The sequence below is a fragment of the Lepisosteus platostomus genome, chromosome 5 (assembly GCF_059453375.1).
Source record: "Lepisosteus platostomus isolate fLepPlt1 chromosome 5, fLepPlt1.hap1, whole genome shotgun sequence".
NCBI classification, from domain to species: domain Eukaryota; kingdom Metazoa; phylum Chordata; class Actinopteri; order Semionotiformes; family Lepisosteidae; genus Lepisosteus; species Lepisosteus platostomus.
In genome coordinates, this window is record NC_142615.1 from 3,107,649 (window position 1) to 3,131,457 (window position 23,809).

The 23,809-nt window shown below is 55.1% G+C and overlaps 2 protein-coding genes across 2 annotated transcripts; both read left to right on the forward strand.

Annotated features, from left to right (window-relative positions):
• Positions 1-4,142: 4,142 nt before the first annotated feature.
• Positions 4,143-8,868, forward strand: LOC148662492 (tumor necrosis factor-like). The gene is made up of 4 exons (XM_088632130.1): positions 4,143-4,618; positions 4,835-4,865; positions 5,088-5,156; positions 7,581-8,868. Exons 1-4 carry the CDS (start codon positions 4,412-4,414, stop codon positions 8,003-8,005), a joined length of 732 nt encoding a protein of 243 aa, XP_088488256.1. The 5' UTR covers positions 4,143-4,411; the 3' UTR covers positions 8,006-8,868.
• An 8,203-nt stretch (positions 8,869-17,071) lies between these two features.
• LOC148662493 (lymphotoxin-alpha-like) lies at positions 17,072-22,200 on the forward strand. The gene is made up of 4 exons (XM_088632120.1): positions 17,072-17,652; positions 18,558-18,621; positions 19,689-19,748; positions 21,740-22,200. The coding sequence occupies exons 1-4, from the start codon at positions 17,431-17,433 to the stop codon at positions 22,186-22,188; spliced, it is 795 nt and encodes a 264-aa protein (XP_088488246.1). The 5' UTR covers positions 17,072-17,430; the 3' UTR covers positions 22,189-22,200.
• Positions 22,201-23,809: the final 1,609 nt, after the last annotated feature.

A 23,809-nucleotide genomic window follows, 5' to 3' on the forward strand; every position in this document is an offset into this window, starting at 1 on the left:
GAATCCACCTGCACACACCTGACTTTACTGTAGACACTGCTAGAGCACCACTGTCCCTCTGCTCTCACAATCTGCCCTGAATCCACCTGCACACACCTGACTTTACTGTAGACACTGCTAGAGCACCACTGTCCCTCTGCTCTCACAATCTGCCCTGAATCCACCTGCACACACCTGACTTTACTGTAGACACTGCTAGAGCACCACTGTCCCTCTAGTCTCACAATCTGCCCTGAATCCACCTGCACACACCTGACTTTACTGTAGACACTGCTAGAGCACCACGGTCCCTCTGCTCTCACAATCTGCCCTGAATCCACCTGCACACACCTGACTTTACTGTAGACACTGCTAGAGCACCACTGTCCCTCTGCTCTCACAATCTGCCCTGAATCCACCTGCACACACCTGACTTTACTGTAGACACTGCTAGAGCACCACTGTCCCTCTGCTCTCACAATCTGCCCTGAATCCACCTGCACACACCTGACTTTACTGTAGACACTGCTAGAGCACCACTGTCCCTCTGCTCTCACAATCTGCCCTGAATCCACCTGCACACACCTGACTTTACTGTAGACACTGCTAGAGCACCACTGTCCCTCTGCTCTCACAATCTGCCCTGAATCCACCTGCACACACCTGACTTTACTGTAGACACTGCTAGAGCACCACTGTCCCTCTGCTCTCACAATCTGCCCTGAATCCACCTGCACACACCTGACTTTACTGTAGACACTGCTAGAGCACCACTGTCCCTCTAGTCTCACAATCTGCCCTGAATCCACCTGCACACACCTGACTTTACTGTAGACACTGCTAGAGCACCACTGTCCCTCTAGTCTCACAATCTGCCCTGAATCCACCTGCACACACCTGACTTTACTGTAGACACTGCTAGAGCACCACTGTCCCTCTGCTCTCACAATCTGCCCTGAATCCACCTGCACACACCTGACTTTACTGTAGACACTGCTAGAGCACCACTGTCCCTCTAGTCTCACAATCTGCCCTGAATCCACCTGCACACACCTGACTTTACTGTAGACACTGCTAGAGCACCACTGTCCCTCTGCTCTCACAATCTGCCCTGAATCCACCTGCACACACCTGACTTTACTGTAGACACTGCTAGAGCACCACTGTCCCTCTAGTCTCACAATCTGCCCTGAATCCACCTGCACACACCTGACTTGACTGTAGACACTGCTAGAGCACCACGGTCCCTCTGCTCTCACAATCTGCCCTGAATCCACCTGCACACACCTGACTTTACTGTAGACACTGCTAGAGCACCACTGTCCCTCTGCTCTCACACTCACTCCTGACTTCACCTGCACACACCTGCGCATCCAGCTGTTTACCTCATATTTCCAGCTGTCGCGGATGCTAAATGACAAATTGGCATTCCACACAACGATGTGGAAAACTCAAATTAGCAAGAATACATAATAATTCAGCGTGCGATTGCTTCACAGCGGTTTCAAAGTTATGTCTTTCCCCATTTCATAATCTTTTTAACCAGCTGCTTAAAAGCGCTCAACTCAATGCGTTGCACAATGATAGTCTTTCCACAAACCCATGACACTTCTGCATGACATCAGACTACCACAGGCATTTGAAAAAGCAGGACACATACTAATCTGCAGTAGGTTTCTTGCCATTCTGCACAATGATGTAAAAACGAAAGTAAAGACACTCAATCCGATCATCTCCAGCCTCGCATTAACACTCATCAGACTTTCCCAAGGATCGAAATAAAATGAGAGCATTCGTTTTGCTTTTTGAATGATCTCTTTACTATTGCGTTATAAATATACGTCTATTTTTAGCACACCCGTCTCCCCTCCAGAGACCAGTTTCGTGTTGCCGCAACAGCAGAATGCCTCTGCTTCCTCTCCAGCGCTAGTGGAAATACAGAAACTCCTTCCTTCCACTCTCTGTGACTGAACTGCAGATCTATAGTGAAAGTTTCACATCCGTTTTTGTATCAGCGATGACTGCAGTGTGACTCCTACTGGAGTCCCACTGACACTGACAGAGCAGTTTGAAACTCTCCCACTGGAGTGGACTGACTTTACTGTGAGCTGGATGAGTTCATACCCGAGATGAGAATCATATCCTTACCGTGTCTGCAGAGTCTCCAGGGGTCTTTAAAGCAGGGCTGTCCAGTCCTGGTCCTGGAGGGGTCAGTGTGTGTGTGTCTGCAGAGTCTCCAGGGGTCTTTAAAGCAGGGCTGTCCAGTCCTGGTCCTGGAGGGGTCAGTGTGTGTCTGCAGAGTCTCCAGGGGTCTTTAAAGCAGGGCTGTCCAGTCCTGGTCCTGGAGGGGTCAGTGTGTGTGTCTGCAGAGTCTCCAGGGGTCTTTAAAGCAGGGCTGTCCAGTCCTGGTCCTGGAGGGGTCAGTGTGTGTCTGCAGAGTCTCCAGGGGTCTTTAAAGCAGGGCTGTCCAGTCCTGGTCCTGGAGGGGTCAGTGTGTGTGTGTGTCTGCAGAGTCTCCAGGGGTCTTTAAAGCAGGGCTGTCCAGTCCTGGTCCTGGAGGGGTCAGTGTGTGTGTGTGTCTGCAAAGTCTCCAGGGGTCTTTAAAGCAGGGCTGTCCAGTCCTGGTCCTGGAGGGGTCAGTGTGTGTGTGTCTGCAGAGTCTCCAGGGGTCTTTAAAGCAGGGCTGTCCAGTCCTGGTCCTGGAGGGGTCAGTGTGTGTGTGTGTCTGCAGAGTCTCCAGGGGTCTTTAAAGCAGGGCTGTCCAGTCCTGGTCCTGGAGGAGTCAGTGTGTGTGTGTCTGCAGAGTCTCCAGGGGTCTTTAAAGCAGGGCTGTCCAGTCCTGGTGCTGGAGGGGTCAGTGTGTGTGTGTCTGCAGAGTCTCCAGGGGTCTTTAAAGCAGGGCTGTCCAGTCCTGGTCCTGGAGGGGTCAGTGTGTGTGTGTGTCTGCAGAGTCTCCAGGGGTCTTTAAAGCAGGGCTGTCCAGTCCTGGTCCTGGAGGGGTCAGTGTGTGTGTGCTTGTCACGAAGGTGCAGCAAGAGCCGACTTGCGGTGTCTTCTCACGTGGTGTGGTGCTCAGTGGTTGACCAGACCAGTGTGTGTGGGTGGGGGGATTGTGCAGGTGCTCGCTGTGCAGCTAGTCCTAGGTCGCTGTCCCGGTGTTTCCTAGGAAACACCCCCCTGTGCTCCTCCCTCCACTGGAAAGTCCTGGCAGAATCCATCCTCCCGAAACCAGAAGCTCAAGAGTCTCGGTATCCGCCCTCAGGAGACCCCCCCCGAAAAAAACACCTGGTCTCCAGAAACCTCAGCGTGACACTGTCCGCGCCACCCCCCTCCAGACCCGCCCGAACGACCCGGTACCCCCTCGACTGACCGTGGGGGGTGTCAGCAAGAGAGCAGAAGAGGGGTTTTCCTACCGCAGCAGAAAGAGAAGCGGGAAGATTCAGGGGAGGTGAAGAGAAACCGGAGAGTCAGAGGGGAAAAAAAACCAAAAAGCCTTTCTAAAAATTCTGGACCCGAGGTTCCTCTTGGGTGCTTCTGGGAGAACTGCCCCTCCAGAGTGTGTGTGTGAGTGTGTGTGTGTGTCCTGTGATGGACTAGTGTCCTGTCCAGGGTGTGTGAGTGTGTGTGTGTGTGTCCTGTGATGGACTGGTGTCCTGTCCAGGGTGTGTGAGTGTGTGTGTGTGTCCTGTGATGGACTGGTGTCCTGTCCAGGGTGTGTGAGTGTGTGTGTGTGTCCTGTGATGGACTGGTGTCCTGTCCAGGGTGTGTGTGTGTCCTGTGATGGACTGGTGTCCTGTCCAGGGTGTGTGAGTGTGTGTGTGTGTGTGTGTGTGTCCTGTGATGGACTGGTGTCCTGTCCAGGGTGTGTGTGTGTCCTGTGATGGACTGGTGTCCTGTCCAGGGTGTGTGTGTGTCCTGTGATGGACTGGTGTCCTGTCCAGGGTGTGTGAGTGTGTGTGTGTCCTGTGATGGACTGGTGTCCTGTCCAGGGTTTGTGAGTGTGTGTGTCCTGTTATGGACTGGTGTCCTGTCCAGGGTGTGTGAGTGTGTGTCCTGTGATGGACTGGTGACCTGTCCAGGTAGGTGCAGGCGCAGGTAAGTGGACAGGTGTGAGGGACAGAGGCGCAGGGAGGCAGACAGGCCAGGTGGCAGAGACTCAGGGAGGCGGGCCGGCGGTGACATCAGGGGAAGGGGAGTGGAACAGCCGCTTCGCTTTCCTCTGCCGACAGAAAACCCGCCCTGACGTCACCGCCGGGACTCCCCGCGGCCCGGGCTCGGGCTGCTTAAAACTCGGCGCCCCGGGCAGCCCGTCTCAGAACCGCAGCCCCCAGCCCAGGAGAGACGCGCAAGAGACCGAGAGCCGTACCGGGAGCCCGCGGAGACACACACACACACGCCCCAGACTTGCTCAGGGTGGGGGGTTGAAACGCACATGGACGCGCAGAAGAAACAGACACTCGTGGACGCGGAGCGGGGCGCCGGCGTGCTGGTGATCCGGGAGCGGCCCCGGCGGAGCCGCGCCTGGCCGGCGTGCGCGCTCCTGGCCGTTCTGGCCCTGTGCGCGGCCGGCGCGCTGCTGTTCGCCTGGTACCACACCAGGGGGCGCCAGGAGGAGGAGGCGGCGGCGGCGGCGAGCGAGGTGAGAACCCCCGGATGCCCCCTCACCCCCGACCCTCCGACCCTCCGACCCTCCGACGGCGCGACACCGTGGGGGTGCTGTACGCCCGGCTCGGGTTCGGGGTCTCGGGTCCGGCGGCGGGTCGGTTCGGAGAGGCTGCGCCGGCCGGCGGCTCCGCGCCCCCCCCCCTGGCGGCCCGCACTAACCCCTCTGTCTCTCCTCCTCCTTCTCTTGCAGAAGCGGACGGGGAACGAGCTGCGACAGAGAGGTGAGCCGTCGCGTTTCTCATTCTTCCGGTTCCTCACGCCTTCCCGTGAATTCCCAAACAAAACGCCGGGCGCAAGACGGAGCAGGCTCACGCCCGCCACGCGGGGCGGGAGACGCGGACAGGGCCCCGCAGACGGGTGGTCTCCCCACCCCCACGCCCCCCTCCACCGCCGACGAGTGTGGGAGAGGTCTGACCTGTCTCTCTCTCTCTCTCTCCCTCCAGAGGTGGGAGAAACGGCTCAGATGCTGAAGCAGATCGCGAGCACCAAGAAGGCAGCCATTCATCTCCAAGGTACAGATTCCCCCGTCCCTCGCCTTCTGTCTGATCCACACGCACACACGCGCGCACGAGGGGACGGGAGACACAGCGAAGGAGAGAGGGGAGATCACAGAGCATCTCTCCCTCAGCCGTAAACGCACACCACAGGACAGGAGACACAGCGACAGAGAGAGGGGAGATCACAGAGCATCTCTCCCTCAGTCATAAACGCACACCACAGGACGGGAGACACAGCGACAGAGAGAGGGGAGATCACAGAGCATCTCTCTCAGCCATAAACGCACACCACAGGACAGGAGACACAGCAACAGAGAGCGTCTCCCTCAGCCATAAACACACACCACAGGACAGGAGACACAGCGACAGAGAGAGGGGAGATCACAGAGCGTCTCCCTTAGCCATAAACACACACCACAGGACAGGAGACACAGCGACAGAGAGAGGGGAGATCACAGAGCATCTCTCCCTCGGCCATAAACATACACCACAGGACAGGAGACACAGCGACAGAGAGAGGGGAGATCACAGAGTGTCTCCCTCGGCCATAAACATACACCACAGGACAGGAGACACAGCGACGGAGAGAGGGGAGATCACAGAGCGTCTCCCTTAGCCATAAACACACACCACAGGACAGGAGACACAGCGACAGAGAGAGGGGAGATCACAGAGCATCTCTCCCTCGGCCATAAACATACACCACAGGACAGGAGACACAGCGACAGAGAGAGGGGAGATCACAGAGTGTCTCCCTCGGCCATAAACATACACCACAGGACAGGAGACACAGCGACAGAGAGAGGGGAGATCACAGAGTGTCTCCCTCGGCCATAAACATACACCACAGGACGGGAGACACAGCGACAGAGAGAGGGGAGATCACAGAGCATCTCTCCCTCAGTCATAAACGCACACCACAGGACAGGAGACACAGCGACGGAGAGAGGGGAGATCACAGAGCGTCTCTCCCTCAGCCATAAACGCACACCACAGGACAGGAGACACAGCGACAGAGAGAGGGGAGATCACAGAGCATCTCTCCCTCAGTCACAGACACACGCCTCGGGACGGGAGGGACAGGAGGCACAGTGAGGGAGAGGCCCTGGTTTCAGACTCTCCGAGCTGGGGGGTGGTTTTGTTCAGAGCCTGCCAGCCGCAGACAGACTCTGAGCGGAAGCCCTACTCAAGTCGAGGAGATAGGGCTGCACGCACGCAGAGATAAAAACGGCAACAGAGAGCTCCTCTCCCTTCACTGGCTGCTTTTTAAAATGTCTTTGTTCCTCTTTCAAACAACACAAAGCGCTGCACAATGCACACGCGAGTTTACCATCGTGCACAATCGTGCGTGTGCTATCGTGCACAGGTAGGAATGGGCCGCGTGTGCACAAGTGCGAAATTACTGTCTTGCACTCGCGTTGAGTGTGCTGGGGTCCGCCGGGCTGAACACACTATTGTGCACAAGTATACATCGGCTTGGCGCAGGTGTCGGCGTGCACAACTGCACATGTGGTTGTGGTGCATTGGGGTGAATGTGCTATTGTGCACAAGTGTGATTGTGCTAACTTGTGTGGGACAAGTGTGAGTGCACTCAGTCAGCTCGCTGCACCATGAGGTTCACACTAACTCCTCTCTCTCAGTTGAGTGGTGAGACACCCTACACACACTCCTCACGAGTTACTAACTCCTCTCTCTCAGTTTAAGAAGCGAGGCAGGATACGCACACTACTCACAAGTTACTAACTCCTCTCTCTCTCAGTTTAAGAAGCGAGGCACGATACACACACTACTCACGAGTTACTAACTCCTCTCTCTCAGTTTAAGAAGCGAGGCACGATACGCACACTCCTCCAGAGTTACTAACCCCTCTCTCTCTCAGTTTAAGAAGCGAGGCACGATACGCACACTACTCAAGAGTTACTAACTCCTCTCTCTCAGTCTAAGAAGCGAGGCAGGATACACGCACACTACTCACAAGTTACTAACCCCTCTCTCTCTCAGTTTAAGAAGCGAGGCACGATACGCACACTACTCACGAGTTACTAACTCCTCTCTCTCTCAGTCTAAGAAGCGAGGCACGATACGCACACTACTCACAAGTTGCTAACCCCTCTCTCTCTCAGTTTAAGAAGCGAGGCACGATACGCACACTCCTCACGAGTTACTAACTCCTCTCTCTCTCAGTTTAAGAAGCGAGGCACGATACGCACACTACTCACAAGTTGCTAACTCCTCTCTCTCTCAGTTTAAGAAGCGAGGCACGATACGCACACTCCTCACGAGTTACTAACTCCTCTCTCTCTCAGTTTAAGAAGCGAGGCAGGATACGCACACTCCTCACGAGTTGCTAACTCCTCTCTCTCTCAGTTGAGTGGTGAGACACCCTACACACACTCCTCACGAGTTGCTAACCCCTCCCTCTCCCCCCGCCCCTCTCAGGAGAGACCAGCGACGACCACAGCGCCCTCCAGTGGCTGATGGACGGCCAGGCCTTCACGCAGGGGGGGCTGAGCCTGCACCACAACCAGGTGACCGTGCCCCGGTCGGGCCTGTACTTCGTCTACACCCAGGCCTCCTTCCGGGCGGCCTGCGGCCCCGGGTCCGAGGCCCTGCACCTCTCCCACGGCGTGACGCGCTTCTCCGGCTCCTACCAGGCACCCCGGCCCCTGCTGAGGGCCGTGCGGACCGTGTGCGGCGGCGGCGGCGGCGGCGGCCGCGAGGCGGGGCTGCGGTTCAGCGCGCTGTACCAGGGCGCCGTCTTCAGCCTGGAGCAGGGCGACACCCTGAGCACGCACACCTCCCACCTGGAGCTGCTGGACGACAAGGAGGAGGGGAACGTCTTCTTCGGGGTCTTCGAGCTCTGAGCGGGAGGGAGGGATGGGGGGGGGGGGCCTGGAACGAGGAGGAGGAGGAGAAGGAGAAGAAGAAAAATCCGCTCAGCGAGCGCCCCCTGCTGGGCAGGTCGATAACGAGGCGGCGCCGACGGCCTCTTTGTCTCCGTGAGACATCACCTGTGTCGCCTGCAGTGACTCCGCGGTTTGTCGGGGGGGTGGGGTGACTGTAGTCACATGACCCATCTCTCAGGCTGTGCTATGCACAGCGCACAGCAGGGGGAGCCACTCGAGTGTTGTTTTATATTAAAACAGCCCTCAGCCTGTTCATAATAATAATAATAATAAGAAGAATGGCTGACACTTCTAGAGCGCTTTTCTGGACACTCCACTCAAAGCGCTTTACAGGTGAGGGGGAATCCCACTGCCGCCACCAGTGTCCAGCCCCCACCTGGGGCCATAGTGCGCCAGAACGCTCCCCCACACAGCAGCTCTCAGTGGGGAGGAGAGCAGAGGGATGGAGCCAGTTCAGAGAGGGGGGGGGCGATTAGGAGGCCATGATTGGGAAGGGCCAACGGGAAATTTGGCCAGGACGCTGGGGTGACACCCCTACTCTTCTCCAGAGACGCCCCGGGATTGTTAATGACCACAGAGAGTCAGGACCTCCAGGTACTGGCCAGGCTCACACCTGCTGGGGCTCCAGTGGTGAGCTGCAGGGGGATATGGCTGCTTGTACCATTTCAGGTTTTATAAATGAATGTACTTATTTATTTGCTTATTTATTGCTGGTTAGCTCTCAATATTTATTTTAAATCTTATTTAATTGTATATATATATATGTGTGCGTAAGATACTACTGTTAACTTATTTCTGCGAATTAAAGACGAGACAAACAAGCACGGGCCTCTGGATCATTCCTGCTCCTCTCTCCTCCCTCTGTTCATCCCTCTCTTCCTCTCCTCCCTCCCCTCCTTCTCTGCTCTTTAACAACCGGACTCAGACCCTTGGACTAACTGGACCAGGGACTCAGACCCTTGGACTGACTGGACCAGGCACACTGACCCCTGGACTGACTGGACCAGAGTCACAGACCCCTGGACTGACTGGACCAGGGACACAGACCCCTGGACTGACTGGACCAGAGTCACAGACCCCTGGACTGACTGGACCAGAGTCACAGACCCCTGGACTGACTGGACCGGGGACACAGACCCCTGGACTGACTGGACCAGAGTCACAGACCCTTGGACTGACTGGACCAGAGTCACAGACCCCTGGACTGACTGGACCGGGGACACAGACCCCTGGACTGACTGGACCGGGGAGATTTCAGTCCAGAAGGAAACACGTTAAGGGGGGACCCGCTCCAGGGAACAGTGAGGGGACAGGAAGCTTGTGCTGCTCCTCGTGACTCTTCACCAACATCCCCAGAAAAACCGACACGCCGCAGTGACATCACAGGTCCCCTTCAAAGCGTTTCCCTGTTCGGAAATAATGTCAAATAAATAAATAGATACGTGTGTGTGTGTGTGTGTGTGAAAGCCTGCTGGAAAATGTGAGCACGGGCCCCTGTCAGCAGCTTGCGGGGGACCCACGAGAGGCACAGCCACCGTCCCCTGGCTGCGCTGCCAAGCCTAGGAAAATCCGCCAGGGCTGCGTCACCCTGTCCCAGACTTCACCCGTACGCACCCCTCTCTCCCCGGGCCTGCAGCTCGAGTGGGAGGGGGCTGCCCATCCGCCCCGAAGGACCGCTCTCTCACGCAGCTCTGGGCTGTATCACGCTGCTCTGGGCTGTATCACACTGCGCTGGGCTGTATCACGCAGCTCTGGGCTGTATCACGCAGCTCTGGGCTGTATCACGCAGCTCTGGGCTGTATCACACTGCGCTGGGCTGTATCACACTGCGCTGGGCTGTATCACGCAGCTCTGGGCTGTATCACGCAGCTCTGGGCTGTATCACACTGCGCTGGGCTGTATCAACACTGAGCTGGGCTGTAGCACACTGAGCTGGGCTGTAGCACACTGCGCTGGGCTGTATCAACACTGAGCTGGGCTGTATCACACTGCGCTGGGCTGTATCACACTGCGCTGGGCTGTATCACGCAGCTCTGGGCTGTATCACGCAGCTCTGGGCTGTATCACACTGCGCTGGGCTGTATCAACACTGAGCTGGGCTGTATCACACTGCTCTGGGCTGTATCAACACTGAGCTGGGCTGTATCAACACTGAGCTGGGCTGTATCACACTGCTCTGGGCTGTATCAACACTGAGCTGGGCTGTAGCACACTGCGCTGGGCTGTATCACACTGCGCTGGGCTGTATCACGCTGCTCTGGGCTGTATCACACTGCTCTGGGCTGTATCACACTGCGCTGGGCTGTATCACACTGCGCTGGGCTGTATCACGCAGCTCTGGGCTGTATCACACTGCGCTGGGCTGTATCAACACTGAGCTGGGCTGTATCACACTGCTCTGGGCTGTATCACACTGCTCTGGGCTGTATCAACACTGAGCTGGGCTGTAGCACACTGCGCTGGGCTGTAGCACACTGAGCTGGGCTGTATCAACACTGAGCTGGGCTGTATCAACACTGCGCTGGGCTGTATCACACTGCGCTGGGCTGTATCAACACTGAGCTGGGCTGTATCAACACTGAGCTGGGCTGTATCACACTGCGCTGGGCTGTATCAACACTGAGCTGGGCTGTATCAACACTGAGCTGGGCTGTATCAACACTGAGCTGGGCTGTAGCACACTGCGCTGGGCTGTAGCACACTGCTCTGAGCTATATTACACTGAGCTGGGCTGTATCACGCAGCTCTGGGCTGTAGCACACTGAGCTGGGCTGTATCACACTGCTCTGAGCTATATTACACTGAGCTGGGCTGTATCACACTGAGCTGGGCTGTATCACACTGCGCTGGGCTGTATCACACTGCGCTGGGCTGTATTACACTGGGCTGTATCACACTGCGCTGGGCTGTATCACACTGCTCTGGGCTGTATCACGCTGCTCTGGGCTGTAGCACACTGAGCTGGGCTGTATCAACACTGAGCTGGGTTGTATCACACTGCTCTGAGCTATATTACACTGAGCTGGGCTGTAGCACACTGAGCTGGGCTGTATCACACTGCGCTGGGCTGTATTACACTGGGCTGTATCACACTGCGCTGGGCTGTATCACACTGCTCTGGGCTATATTACACTGAGCTGGGCTGTATCACACTGAGCTGGGCTGTATCACACAGCGCTGGGCTGTATCACACTGAGCTGGGCTGTATCACACAGCGCTGGGCTGTATCACACTGAGCTGGGCTGTATCACGCAGCTCTGGGCTGTATCACACTGCCCTGGGCTGTATCACACTGCCCTGGGCTGTATCACGCAGCTCTGGGCTGTATCACGCAGCTCTGGGCTGTATCACGCAGCTCTGGGCTGTATCACACTGCGCTGGGCTGTATCACACTGGGCTCGGCTGTATCACACTGGGCTCGGCTGTATCACGCAGCTCTGGGCTGTATCACGCAGCTCTGGGCTGTATCACGCAGCTCTGGGCTGTATCACACTGCACTGGGCTGTATCACACTGCGCTGGGCTGTATCACGCAGCTCTGGGCTGTATCACGCAGCTCTGGGCTGTATCACACTGCGCTGGGCTGTATCACACTGCGCTGGGCTGTATCACGCAGCTCTGGGCTGTATCACACTGCGCTGGGCTGTATCACACTGCGCTGGGCTGTATCACGCAGCTCTGGGCTGTATCACGCTGCTCTGGGCTGTATCACGCTGCTCTGGGCTGTATCACGCAGCTCTGGGCTGTATCACACTGAGCTGGGCTGTATCACACTGAGCTGGGCTGTATCACGCAGCTCTGGGCTGTATCACGCAGCTCTGGGCTGTATCACACTGCTCTGGGCTGTATCACACTGAGCTGGGCTGTATCACACTGCGCTGGGCTGTATCACGCAGCTCTGGGCTGTATCACGCAGCTCTGGGCTGTATCACACTGAGCTGGGCTGTATCACACTGAGCTGGGCTGTATCACGCAGCTCTGGGCTGTATCACGCAGCTCTGGGCTGTATCACACTGCTCTGGGCTGTATCACACTGCTCTGGGCTGTATCACACAGCTCTGGGCTGTATCACACAGCTCTGGGCTGTATCACACTGCTCTGGGCTGTATCACACTGAGCTGGGCTGTATCACACTGCGCTGGGCTGTATCACACTGCTCTGAGCTATATTACACTGGGCTGTATCACACAGCTCTGGGCTGTATCACGCTGCTCTGAGCTATATTACACTGGGCTGTATCACACAGCGCTGGGCTGTATCACACAGCGCTGGGCTGTATCACACTGCTCTGGGCTGTATCACACTGCTCTGGGCTGTATCACGCAGCTCTGGGCTGTATCACGCAGCTCTGGGCTGTATCACGCAGCTCTGGGCTGTAGCACACTGAGCTGGGCTGTATCAACACTGAGCTGGGCTGTATCACACTGCTCTGAGCTATATTACACTGGGCTGGGCTGTATCACACTGAGCTGGGCTGTATCACACTGCTCTGGGCTGTATCACACTGCGCTGGGCTGTATCACACTGCGCTGGGCTGTATTACACTGGGCTGGGCTGTATTACACTGGGCTGTATCACGCTGCTCTGGGCTGTAGCACACTGAGCTGGGCTGTATCAACACTGAGCTGGGCTATAGCACACTGAGCTGGGCTGTATCACACTGAGCTGGGCTGTATCACACTGAGCTGGGCTGTATCACGCAGCTCTGGGCTGTATCACGCAGCTCTGGGCTGTATCACACTGCGCTGGGCTGTATCACACTGAGCTGGGCTGTATCACACTGCGCTGGGCTGTATCACACTGCTCTGAGCTATATTACACTGGGCTGTATCACGCAGCGCTGGGCTGTATCACGCAGCTCTGGGCTGTATCACGCAGCTCTGGGCTAGATTGCACTGCTCACCCAGGCGTGTCCGGAGAGAAGCCAGGGTATCGGCTTCAACCACAGGGCTGGGCAGCTTGTTCCCCACCCCCACCCCCCTCTGTGTAAAGTTGTCCCTTTCCCCCCACCTCCAAAGCACCTCCCGTATCAATTACCGATTGATCCAGATGTCTCGGGTATCGAACAACAAAGACGTCAGTAAGGTCGCACAGGCCTCCCCGGTCATTTACCTGAGCCAGGCGTGCGGCGTACCCCGACCGGCTCACGGGCTCCTCTGGACTTGAACCCGCCACCTTCCTGCCCTGGGGCGTCTGCGGCCCTCGGACCCTGAAATGAAGCCAGCAGTTGCCTCAGGGTCAAACAATTCAACGGCGGAGAAGCGAACTCGCTCGCCTCTCAGGACCTAAAGAATCAAAGGGCGATCTTTCTCCTTCCTCCTCCTCCTCGCTAAACCAACGACTTCCCATATATTACTTTAGTCATGAAGGTTCTCTCAACGTCTGCCATTGCTGACACACGGCGCTGGGGGGGGGGGCTCAGGGTTCCATTCCCGGGGTGCTGTCTGTGGGGAGTCTGCATGTTCTCCTCGTGTTATGCGAGGTGGTCCGGTTTCCTCTCATAGCCCTGTCTAGGGTGTGTGAGTGTGTGTGTGTGTCCTGTGATGGACTGGTGTCCTGTCTAGGGTGTGTGAGTCTGTGTCCTGTGATGGACTGGTGTCCTGTCCAGGGTGTGTGAGTCTGTGTCCTGTGATGGACTGGTGTCCTGTCCAGGGTGTGTGAGTGTGTGTGTGTGTGTGTGTCCTGTGATGGACTGGTGTCCTGTCCAGGGTGTGTGAGTGTGTGTGTGTGTGTGTGTGTGTGTGTGTGTGTGTGTCCTGTGATGGACTGGTGTCCTGTCCAGGATGTGTGAGTGAGTGTGTGTGTCCTGTGATGGACTGGTGTCCTGTCTAGGGTGTGTGAGTGTGTGTGTGTCCTGTGATGGACTGCTGTCCTGTCCAAGGTGTGTGAGTGTGAGTGTGTGTGTATCCTGTGATGGACTGGTGTCCTGTCCAGGGTGTGTGAGTGTGTGTGTGTCCTGTGATGGACTGGTGTCCTGTCCAGGTTGTGTGAGTGTGTGTGTGTCCTGTGATGGACTGCTGTCCTGTCCAGGGTGAGCCCTGCCTTGTGCCTGTCGCTTGCTGGGACAGACTCCAGCTCTCCCAGTCAGTGACCCTGGACTGGATCAAGTGGTCAAAAAATGGCTGGAATACAATCGCACAACCCTCAGCGACGAGACTGTAACACGCACACTGCCAGCGATGTCTGTTCACACCTCTCTGCCCACGTACCTCTGATCCTGACTTCTCTGGATGCTGACACCTAAATTTCCACTAACCCTGCGAGTTTCTTGTAACGGTGTTCAGCACAGCCTGTGCCAGGGCTCTGTGGATGATCCACTTCTGAGAGGTGACCTAGATCTGTTATAACTCCACAGACATCTTTCCACTTCTGTGGTTTAATACTTCTGTAGAAACAGGACTGGTCTACTGCACTGGGACTGGGGCTCCTATTGTAACAGACTGTTCTACTGCACTGGGACTGGAGCTCCTATTGTAACAGACTGGTCTACTGCACTGGGACTGGAGCTCCTATTGTAACAGACTGGTCTACTGCACTGGGACTGGAGCTCCTATTGTAACAGACTGTTCTACTGCACTGGGACTGGAGCTCCTATTGTAACAGACTGTTCTACTGGACTGGGACTGGAGCTCCTATTGTAACAGACTGGTCTACTGGACTGGGACTGGAGCTCCTATTGTAACAGACTGTTCTACTGGACTGGGACTGGAGCTCCTATTGTAACAGGACTGGTCTACTGGACTGGGACTGGAGCTCCTATTGTAACAGACTGGTCTACTGGACTGGGACTGGAGCTCCTATTGTAACAGACTGGTCTACTGCACTGGGACTGGAGCTCCTATTGTAACAGACTGGTCTACTGCACTGGGACTGGAGCTCCTATTGTAACAGACTGGTCTACTGCACTGGGACTGGAGCTCCTATTGTAACAGACTGGTCTACTGCACTGGGACTGGAGCTCCTATTGTAACAGACTGGTCTACTGGACTGGGACTGGAGCTCCTATTGTAACAGACTGTTCTACTGGACTGGGACTGTAGCCCCTATTGTAACAGACTGTCCTACTGCACTGGGACTGGGGCTCCTATTGTAACAGACTGTTCTACTGGACTGGGACTGGAGCTCCTATTGTAACAGACTGTTCTACTGGACTGGGACTGGAGCTCCTGTTGTAACAGACTGGTCTACTGGACTGGGACTGGAGCTCCTATTGTAACAGACTGTTCTACTGGACTGGGACTGGAGCTCCTATTGTAACAGACTGTTCTACTGGACTGGGACTGTAGCCCCTATTGTAACAGACTGTCCTACTGTACTGGGACTGGAGCTCCTATTGTAACAGGACTGGTCTACTGCACTGGGACTGGGGCTCCTATTGTAACAGACTGTTCTACTGGACTGGGACTGGAGCTCCTATTGTAACAGACTGTTCTACTGGACTGGGACTGTAGCCCCTATTGTAACAGACTGTCCTACTGGACTGGGACTGGAGCTCCTATTGTAACAGGACTGGTCTACTGCACTGGGACTGGGGCTCCTATTGTAACAGACTGTTCTACTGGACTGGGACTGGAGCTCCTACTGTAACAGACTGTTCTACTGGACTGGGACTGGAGCTCCTATTGTAACAGACTGTTCTACTGGACTGGGACTGGAGCTCCTATTGTAACAGACTGTTCTACTGCACTGGGACTGGAGCTCCTATTGTAACAGACTGTTCTACTGGACTGGGACTGGAGCTCCTATTGTAACAGACTGTTCTACTGGACTGGGACTGGAGCTCCTATTGTAACAGACTGTTCTACTGCACTGGGACTGGAGCTCCTATTGTAACAGACTGGTCTACTGGACTGGGACTGGAGCTCCTATTGTAACAGACTGTTCTACTGGACTGGGACTGGAGCTCCTATTGTAACAGACTGTTCTACTGCACTGGGACTGGAGCTCCTATTGTAACAGACTGTTCTACTGGACTGGGACTGGAGCTCCTATTGTAACAGACTGGTCTACTGGACTGGGACTGTAGCTCCTATTGTAACAGGACTGGTCTACTGCACTGGGACTGGAGCTCCTATTGTAACAGGACTGTTCTACTGGACTGGGACTGGAGCTCCTACTGTAACAGACTGTTCTACTGGACTGGGACTGGGGCTCCTATTGTAACAGACTGGTCTACTGCACTGGGACTGGAGCTCCTATTGTAACAGACTGGTCTACTGCACTGGGACTGGAGCTCCTATTGTAACAGACTGGTCTACTGGACTGGGACTGGGGCTCCTATTGTAACAGACTGTTCTACTGGACTGGGACTGGAGCTCCTATTGTAACAGACTGTTCTACTGGACTGGGACTGGAGCTCCTATTGTAACAGACTGTTCTACTGGACTGGGACTGGAGCTCCTATTGTAACAGACTGTTCTACTGGACTGGGACTGGAGCTCCTATTGTAACAGACTGTTCTACTGGACTGGGACTGGAGCTCCTATTGTAACAGACTGGTCTACTGCACTGGGACTGGAGCTCCTATTGTAACAGACTGTTCTACTGCACTGGGACTGGAGCTCCTATTGTAACAGACTGGTCTACTGGACTGGGACTGGAGCTCCTATTGTAACAGACTGGTCTACTGGACTGGGACTGGAGCTCCTATTGTAACAGACTGTTCTACTGGACTGGGACTGGAGCTCCTATTGTAACAGACTGTTCTACTGCACTGGGACTGGAGCTCCTATTGTAACAGGACTGTTCTACTGCACTGGGACTGGGGCTCCTATTGTAACAGACTGGTCTACTGCACTGGGACTGGAGCTCCTATTGTAACAGACTGTTCTACTGGACTGGAGCTCTATGTTTTAGGTATAGTTTGTGACCGTACAGCTGCAGCACACACACACACACAATTCCACTTTCACTACGCGTCGCCCTTCCCCGGCTCCCCTGACATCACCGGGCCTCTCCGCTCCACAGAGCCCCAGGGGAGGAAGGAGGAGGGAAAAGGAAAGAGAGAGAGAGAGAGAGAGGCAAACGAAAAACCGCGCGGCGTGGAAAGAAAGCGAAACCGCCGGGTTTTCGGTCCCGGTGTGTGTGTGTGTGTGTGTGGAGGGAGGGGGGAAAATCCCTCTCGCAGGGAGAGAAGTTCCACGCCGAACTCCGCGGGACATAAAACCCGAGAGACGCCGGCGGGGGGACGGACAGAGTGAGACAGAGGCAGGAGAGACGGCCAGCGAGAGGAGCGAGGGAGAGAGAGAGAGAGAGAGAGAGAGAGAGAGTCAGAAACTCGAACCCGGGCGGGAGCAGACAACAGCCTGCAGGGGCACCCTCGACAGCCCGGCCGCGGAGTAAGAGCTCACACACGCACAACGCACAACGCACAACGCCGGCGCGATGGAGGACAAGACCGTTGCCACGGCGCCGGACCTGGAGGGCGGCCGGCCCGGACCGGGGGAGGAAGAGGCGAGCAGGAGGAGGAGGAGGAGGGGCAGGGCCGGGGGGCAGGGCCGCCGGCTGCTCCTGAGCCTCGGCGTGGCGTCGCTGGTCGCCATGGCGGCGGCGGCCGGCGTGCTGCTGGCGCTGGCGCTGTGGGGCGCGAGGCCCGGGCCGCGGCAGGTGAGGGTCTTTCGCCCGCGGGAGGACGGGGGGACCGGGGGTGTGCAACTGCTCCGGGGCGGCTTCTGGGGCTGTCCGCGCAACACCAGGCATGGAACTGCTCCCACACCAACACACACACACACACACACTGACACACACTGACACACACACACACACACACAGACACACACAAACACAGACACACACACACAGACACACACACACAGACACACACACAGACACACACACAGACACAGACACAGACACACAAACAAACAGACAAGCAGACAAACAAACAGACAGACAAACAAACAGACAGACAAACAGACAGACAAACAGACAAACAGACAGACAAACAGACAGACAAACAGACAGACAAACAGACAGACAAACAGACAAACAGACAAACAGACAAACAGACAAACAGACAAACAGACAAACAGACAAACAGACAGACAGACAGACAGACAGACAGACAGACAGACTCACAGACACACAGACAGACAAACACACACACAGACAAACAGACTCACAGACTCACAGACTCACACACACACAGACACAGAAACACACAGACAAACACACACACAGACAAACCAACAAACCAACAGATAGACAGAAACAGAGACACAGAGACACAGAGACACAGAGACAGACAGACCCGACCCGAGAAAGACGACAAGAAAGGCGTTAAGTGTACGTCTCCCGCCGTCGGCGGCGTTACTGAGGAGTTGTGGGAACCAGGGCTGGGTTGGGGGGTTCAAGTTGGGGTGCCCCTACGGGGGTATCCAAGCCAGTACTGCCCCCCTGGAAGTCACTAACCCCCCTCCTATCTGGGGCGGCCTGGACCGGCCCGGACCGGACCCGGGTCTCTGTGAGTGTGAGCTGTGCTGATAACTCACGGGTCTCTCCTCTCCCCCCAGGCCGACCCGAAGACAGAGGCAGCAGCTTACATGTGGGACAGCTCCGACAGCAACACACAGAGCGGTGAGTGTGTGTGTGTGTGTGTGTGTGTGTGTGTGTAAGATCGCAGAGACAGTGCTACACACCCAGTGTGTGTGTGTGTAAGATTGCAGAGACAGTGCTACACACCCAGTGTGTGTGTGTGTGATCGCAGAGACAGTGCTACACACCCAGTGTGTGTGTGTGTGAGAGCAGACAGTGCTACACACCCAGAGTGTGTGTGTGTAAGATCGCAGATACAGTGCTACACACCCAGTGTGTGTTTGTGTATAAGATCACAGAGACAGTGCTACACACCCAGTGTGTGTGTGTAAGATCGCAGAGACAATGTTACACACCCAGTGTGTGTTTGTGTATAAGATCACAGAGACAGTGCTACACACCCAGTGTGTGTGTGTAAGATCGCAGAGACAGTGCTACACACCCAGTGTGTGTGTGTGTAAGATCGCAGAGACAGTGCTACACACCCAGTGTGTGTGTAAGATCGCAGAGACAGTGCTACACACCCAGTGTGTGTTTGTGTATAAGATCACAGAGACAGTGCTACACACCCAGTGTGTGTGTGTAAGATCGCAGAGACAGTGTTACACACCCAGTGTGTGTGTAAGATCGCAGAGACAGTGCTACACACCCAGGGTGTGTGTGTAAGATCGCAGAGACAGTGCTACACACCCAGTGTGTGTAAGATCGCAGAGACAGTGGTACACACCCAGTGTTTGTGTGTGTAAGATCGCAGAGACAGTGCTACACACCCAGTGTGTGTGAGATCGCAGAGACAGTGCTACACACCCAGTGTGTGTGTGTGTGTGTAAGATCGCAGAGACAGTGCTACACACCCAGTGTTTGTGTGTAAGATCGCAGAGACAGTGCTACACACCCAGTGTGTGTGTGTGAGATCGCAGAGACTGTGTTACACACCCAGTGTGTGTGTGTGTGTGTGTGTGCGTGTGTGTGTGTGTGTGTGTGTGTGTGTGTGTGTGAAATCGCAGAGACAGTGGTACACACCCAGTGTGTGTGTGTGTGTGTGTGTGTGTGTGCGTGTGTGTGATCTCAGAGTCCGACGCTGACTGACCGGTCCTCTCTCTCTGCAGCCGTCCAGACCCTGAAGCAGATGGGACAGCTGCCCCAGAACCCGGCCGCGCACCTCATGGGTGAGTGGGGCGCCTCGACCCGCTGACCCGCGGCCCGCGCTGCAACGGGTCGGCTCTGAAACACAGGCCCAGGGAGAGAGTGTGTGAGCCTGAGAGACAGTGAGTGTGTATGAGTGACGGGGTGAGAGTGCGTATGAATGGGTGAGTGTGTATGAGTGACGGGGTGAGAGTGCGTATGAATGAGTGAGTGTGTATGAGTGATGGGGTGAGAGTGCGTATGAATGAGTGAGTGTGTATGAATGGGTGAGAGTGTATGAGTGACGGGGTGAGAGTGCGTATGAATGAGTGAGAGTGTGTATGAGTGACGGGGTGAGAGTGCGTATGAATGGGTGAGTGTGTATGAACGGGTGAATGTCTTTGTGATGGGGTGAGAGTGTGTATGAACGGGTGAGTGTGTATGAACGGGTGAGAGTGTGTATGAGTGACGGGGTGAGAGTGTGTATGAACGGGTGAGAGTGTGTATGAATGAGTGAGTGTGTATGAGTGATGGGGTGAGAGTGTGTATGAATGATTGAGTGTGTATGATTGATGTGGTGAGAGTGTGTATGAATGATTGAGTGTGTATGATTGATGTGGTGAGAGTGTGTATGAATGGGTGAGTGTGTATGAGTGATGGGGTGAGAGTGTGTATGAACGGGTGAATGTCTTTGTGATGGGGTGAGAGTGTGTATGAACGGGTGAGTGTGTATGAACGGGTGAGAGTGTGTATGAGTGACGGGGTGAGAGTGTGTATGAACGGGTGAGAGTGTGTATGAATGAGTGAGTGTGTATGAGTGATGGGGTGAGAGTGTGTATGAATGATTGAGTGTGTATGATTGATGTGGTGAGAGTGTGTATGAATGGGTGAGTGTGTATGAGTGATGGGGTGAGAGTGTGTATGAATGGGTGAGTGTGTATGAGTGATGGGGTGAGAGTGTGTATGAATGGGTGAGTGTGTATGATTGATGTGGTGAGAGTGTGTATGAATGGGTGAGTGTGTATGAGTGATGGGGTGAGAGTGTGTATGAATGGGTGAGTGTCTTTGTGATGGGGTGAGAGTGTGTATGAATGGGTGAGTGTGTATGAGTGATGGGGTGAGAGTGTGTATGAACGGGTGAGAGTGTGTATGAATGGGTGAGTGTGTATGAATGGGTGAGTGAGTGTCTTTGTGATGGGGTGAGAGTGTGTATGAACGGGTGAGTGAGTGTCTTTGTGATGGGGTGAGAGTGTGTATGAATGGGTGAGTGTGTATGAGTGATGGGGTGAGAGTGTGTATGAATGGGTGAGTGTGTATGAGTGATGGGGTGAGAGTATATATGAATGAGTGAGTGTGTATGAGTGATGGGGTGAGAGTATATATGAATGAGTGAGTGTGTATGAGTGATGGGGTGAGAGTGCGTTTGAATGAGTGATTGTGTATGAGTGATGGGGTGAGAGTGTGTATGAACGGGTGAGTGTCTTTGTGATGGGGTGAGAGTGTGTATGAACGGGTGAGTGTCTTTGTGATGGGGTGAGAGTGTGTATGAATGGGTGAGTGTGTATGAGTGATGTATGAACGGGTGAGTGTGTGTATGAACAGGTGAGTGAGTGTCTTTGTGATGGGGTGAGAGTGTGTATGAATGAGTGAGTGTGTATGAGTGATGGGGTGAGAGTGTGTATGAATGAGTGAGTGTATATGAGTGACGGGGTGAGAGTGTGTATGAATGGGTGAGTGTGTATGAGTGATGGGGAGAGAGTGTGTATGAATGGGTGAGTGTGTATGAATGGGTGAGTGAGTGTCTTTGTGATGGGGTGAGAGTGTGTATGAATGAGTGAGTGTGTATGAGTGATGGGGTGAGAGTGTGTATGAATGGGTGAGTGTGTATGAACGGGTGAGAGTGTGTATGAGTGACGGGGTCAGACACGCCATGTGGACAGGACACTGTGGCCACAAGCTGAAAAACAAGACCTCCGTGTCGGGGGGGAAGCGGCGAGGGTAGTAACCCACCCGTCTCACTCTCTCCGCGCCACAGCGAACTCCTCCCAGCAGCCCGGCACCCCCCTGCGCTGGCTGAGCGACATGGACCAGGCCTTCCTCCAGCAGGGCATGGAGCTGTCGGCCGACGGCCGCGAGCTGCTGGTGCCCCGCGCCGGCCTCTACTTCCTGTACGCCCAGGCCACCTTCTCCTCCTCCTCCTCCCCGGGGGCGGGGGGCCCCTGCGGGGGCCGGCCGGAGCCGCTGTCCCTGCAGGTGGAGCGCCACAGCCCCTCGTACCCGGACTTCGTGCCCCTGCTGAGTGCGGCGCGCTCGCCCTGCCCGCCGGGCGGGCCGGGCCGGTTCTGGACGGTGCCCCTGTACCAGGCGGCGCTCTTCAAGCTGCTGGGGGGCGACAGGCTGCGGGTGACCGCGGGGCCCCTCGGCCTGCTGGACGACCAGAAGACCTTCCTGGGGGCCTTCGCCGTGGCCCCCGAGCTGCAGTAGAGGAGGGGGGGTGGCGCCACCCGCCGGAGGAGGAGGAGGAGGAGGAGGAGGAGGGCCTGCGCCCCGAAATTCTCCCTGACCCACTTTCAGGTCCGAGCACTTCGGCGCGGTCTTCCTCCTCCTCCTCCTCCTGACGAAGAACCCCCCCCCCCCCGTCCCCCTCCAGGGGGAACACTACCCCTGCGCCGCAGGAAGTGATGTCACGCCCTGCCCCACGAGCCCCAGCTAAGGAAGCGATCGGGCTCCGTCAGGGCACCTGTTTCATATTGAAATGTCGCAGAACCCATTTTACATTAAAAGCAGAGCTCGAGAAGCACCTCCCGGGTGCAAATGAGCATTTAGCGTACGGGGATAAAAACCCGGTTTCCGGATGACCTGATCAGTATTTTATGACTTATTTATTGATTCGTCTGGCCGCACGACAGCGCCCGGTTGGGAAACAAAAGAAGGAATGAATGTATATTTTTTTTTGGACAAGTGGAAATGGAAATTATTTATTGGTGTTATTTATTGACCTTTTTGTTTTTTTTAAATGCTATTTTCCGGCCCAATAAAGTGAAATCTATTTATATTTTTCGGCCCGAAGTCTGTGGTGGTTTGGTCTCTGTGGCGCGCCTCTTGGTTGCTAAATACGCACTGCTGTGTAAGTCGAAAACTCTACTTAGTGAAGCTAGGTCTGGCTGAGACGACACAAGACCTGTCACAAACAAGAGGTGGCTCTAACACCTGTGACTGGACACTCCAGTACATGAACACTGCACTGAGAGAGAGAGGGGTTCACACAGACACACTGACTGGACACTCCAGTACATGAACACTGCACTGAGAGAGAGAGGGGTTCATACAGACACACTGACTGGACACTTCAGTACATGAACACTGCACTGAGAGAGAGAGGGGTTCATACAGACACACTGACTGGACACTCCAGTACATGAACACTGCACTGAGAGAGAGAGGGGTTCATACACACACACTGACTGGACACTCCAGGACATGAACACTGCACTGAGAGAGAGAGGGGTTCATACACACACACTGACTGGACACTCCAGTACATGAACACTGCACTGAGAGAGAGAGGGGTTCATACAGACACCCTGACTGGACACTCCAGGACATGAACACTACACTGACAGAGTGTGGGCAAGGTGGGAGGTAGGGGGTCTGTATTTTCAGTGAACAGCTCACCTCACCACTTTATTTATTCTCCTGAACATCATCACTAGTCATGCCATCCCTCAATTCTAAATGAGGTCAAGTTACGCAGAGAGTCGGAGCTCTGAATGAGGTCACCTATGTTAGGGGAAATCCAATTTCTGCTGTCAGAGTGTCAGAGCCTGCAGACAGGAGAAACGGAAGCTATCGAGAGCTATTTGGGGGGCATTTTCTTGAAATACTGACCAACGGGGCGATCTGAACACCTGCACTGCAGCTCGACGGCACATCCTTTTTCCTAGTAAGTTCCTGTGGGTGGCTGAAAACTGCTCTTTAGTTTCTGTTAATATAGTTTTTTTTTAACCTACTGCCTCAGTAATTAGAGCAACTAATAATTCTGCTTTATATTTCTGTCCCACTGAGTACCACAGCGCGTCTAATTAAACGCAGTGGAATCCGCCAT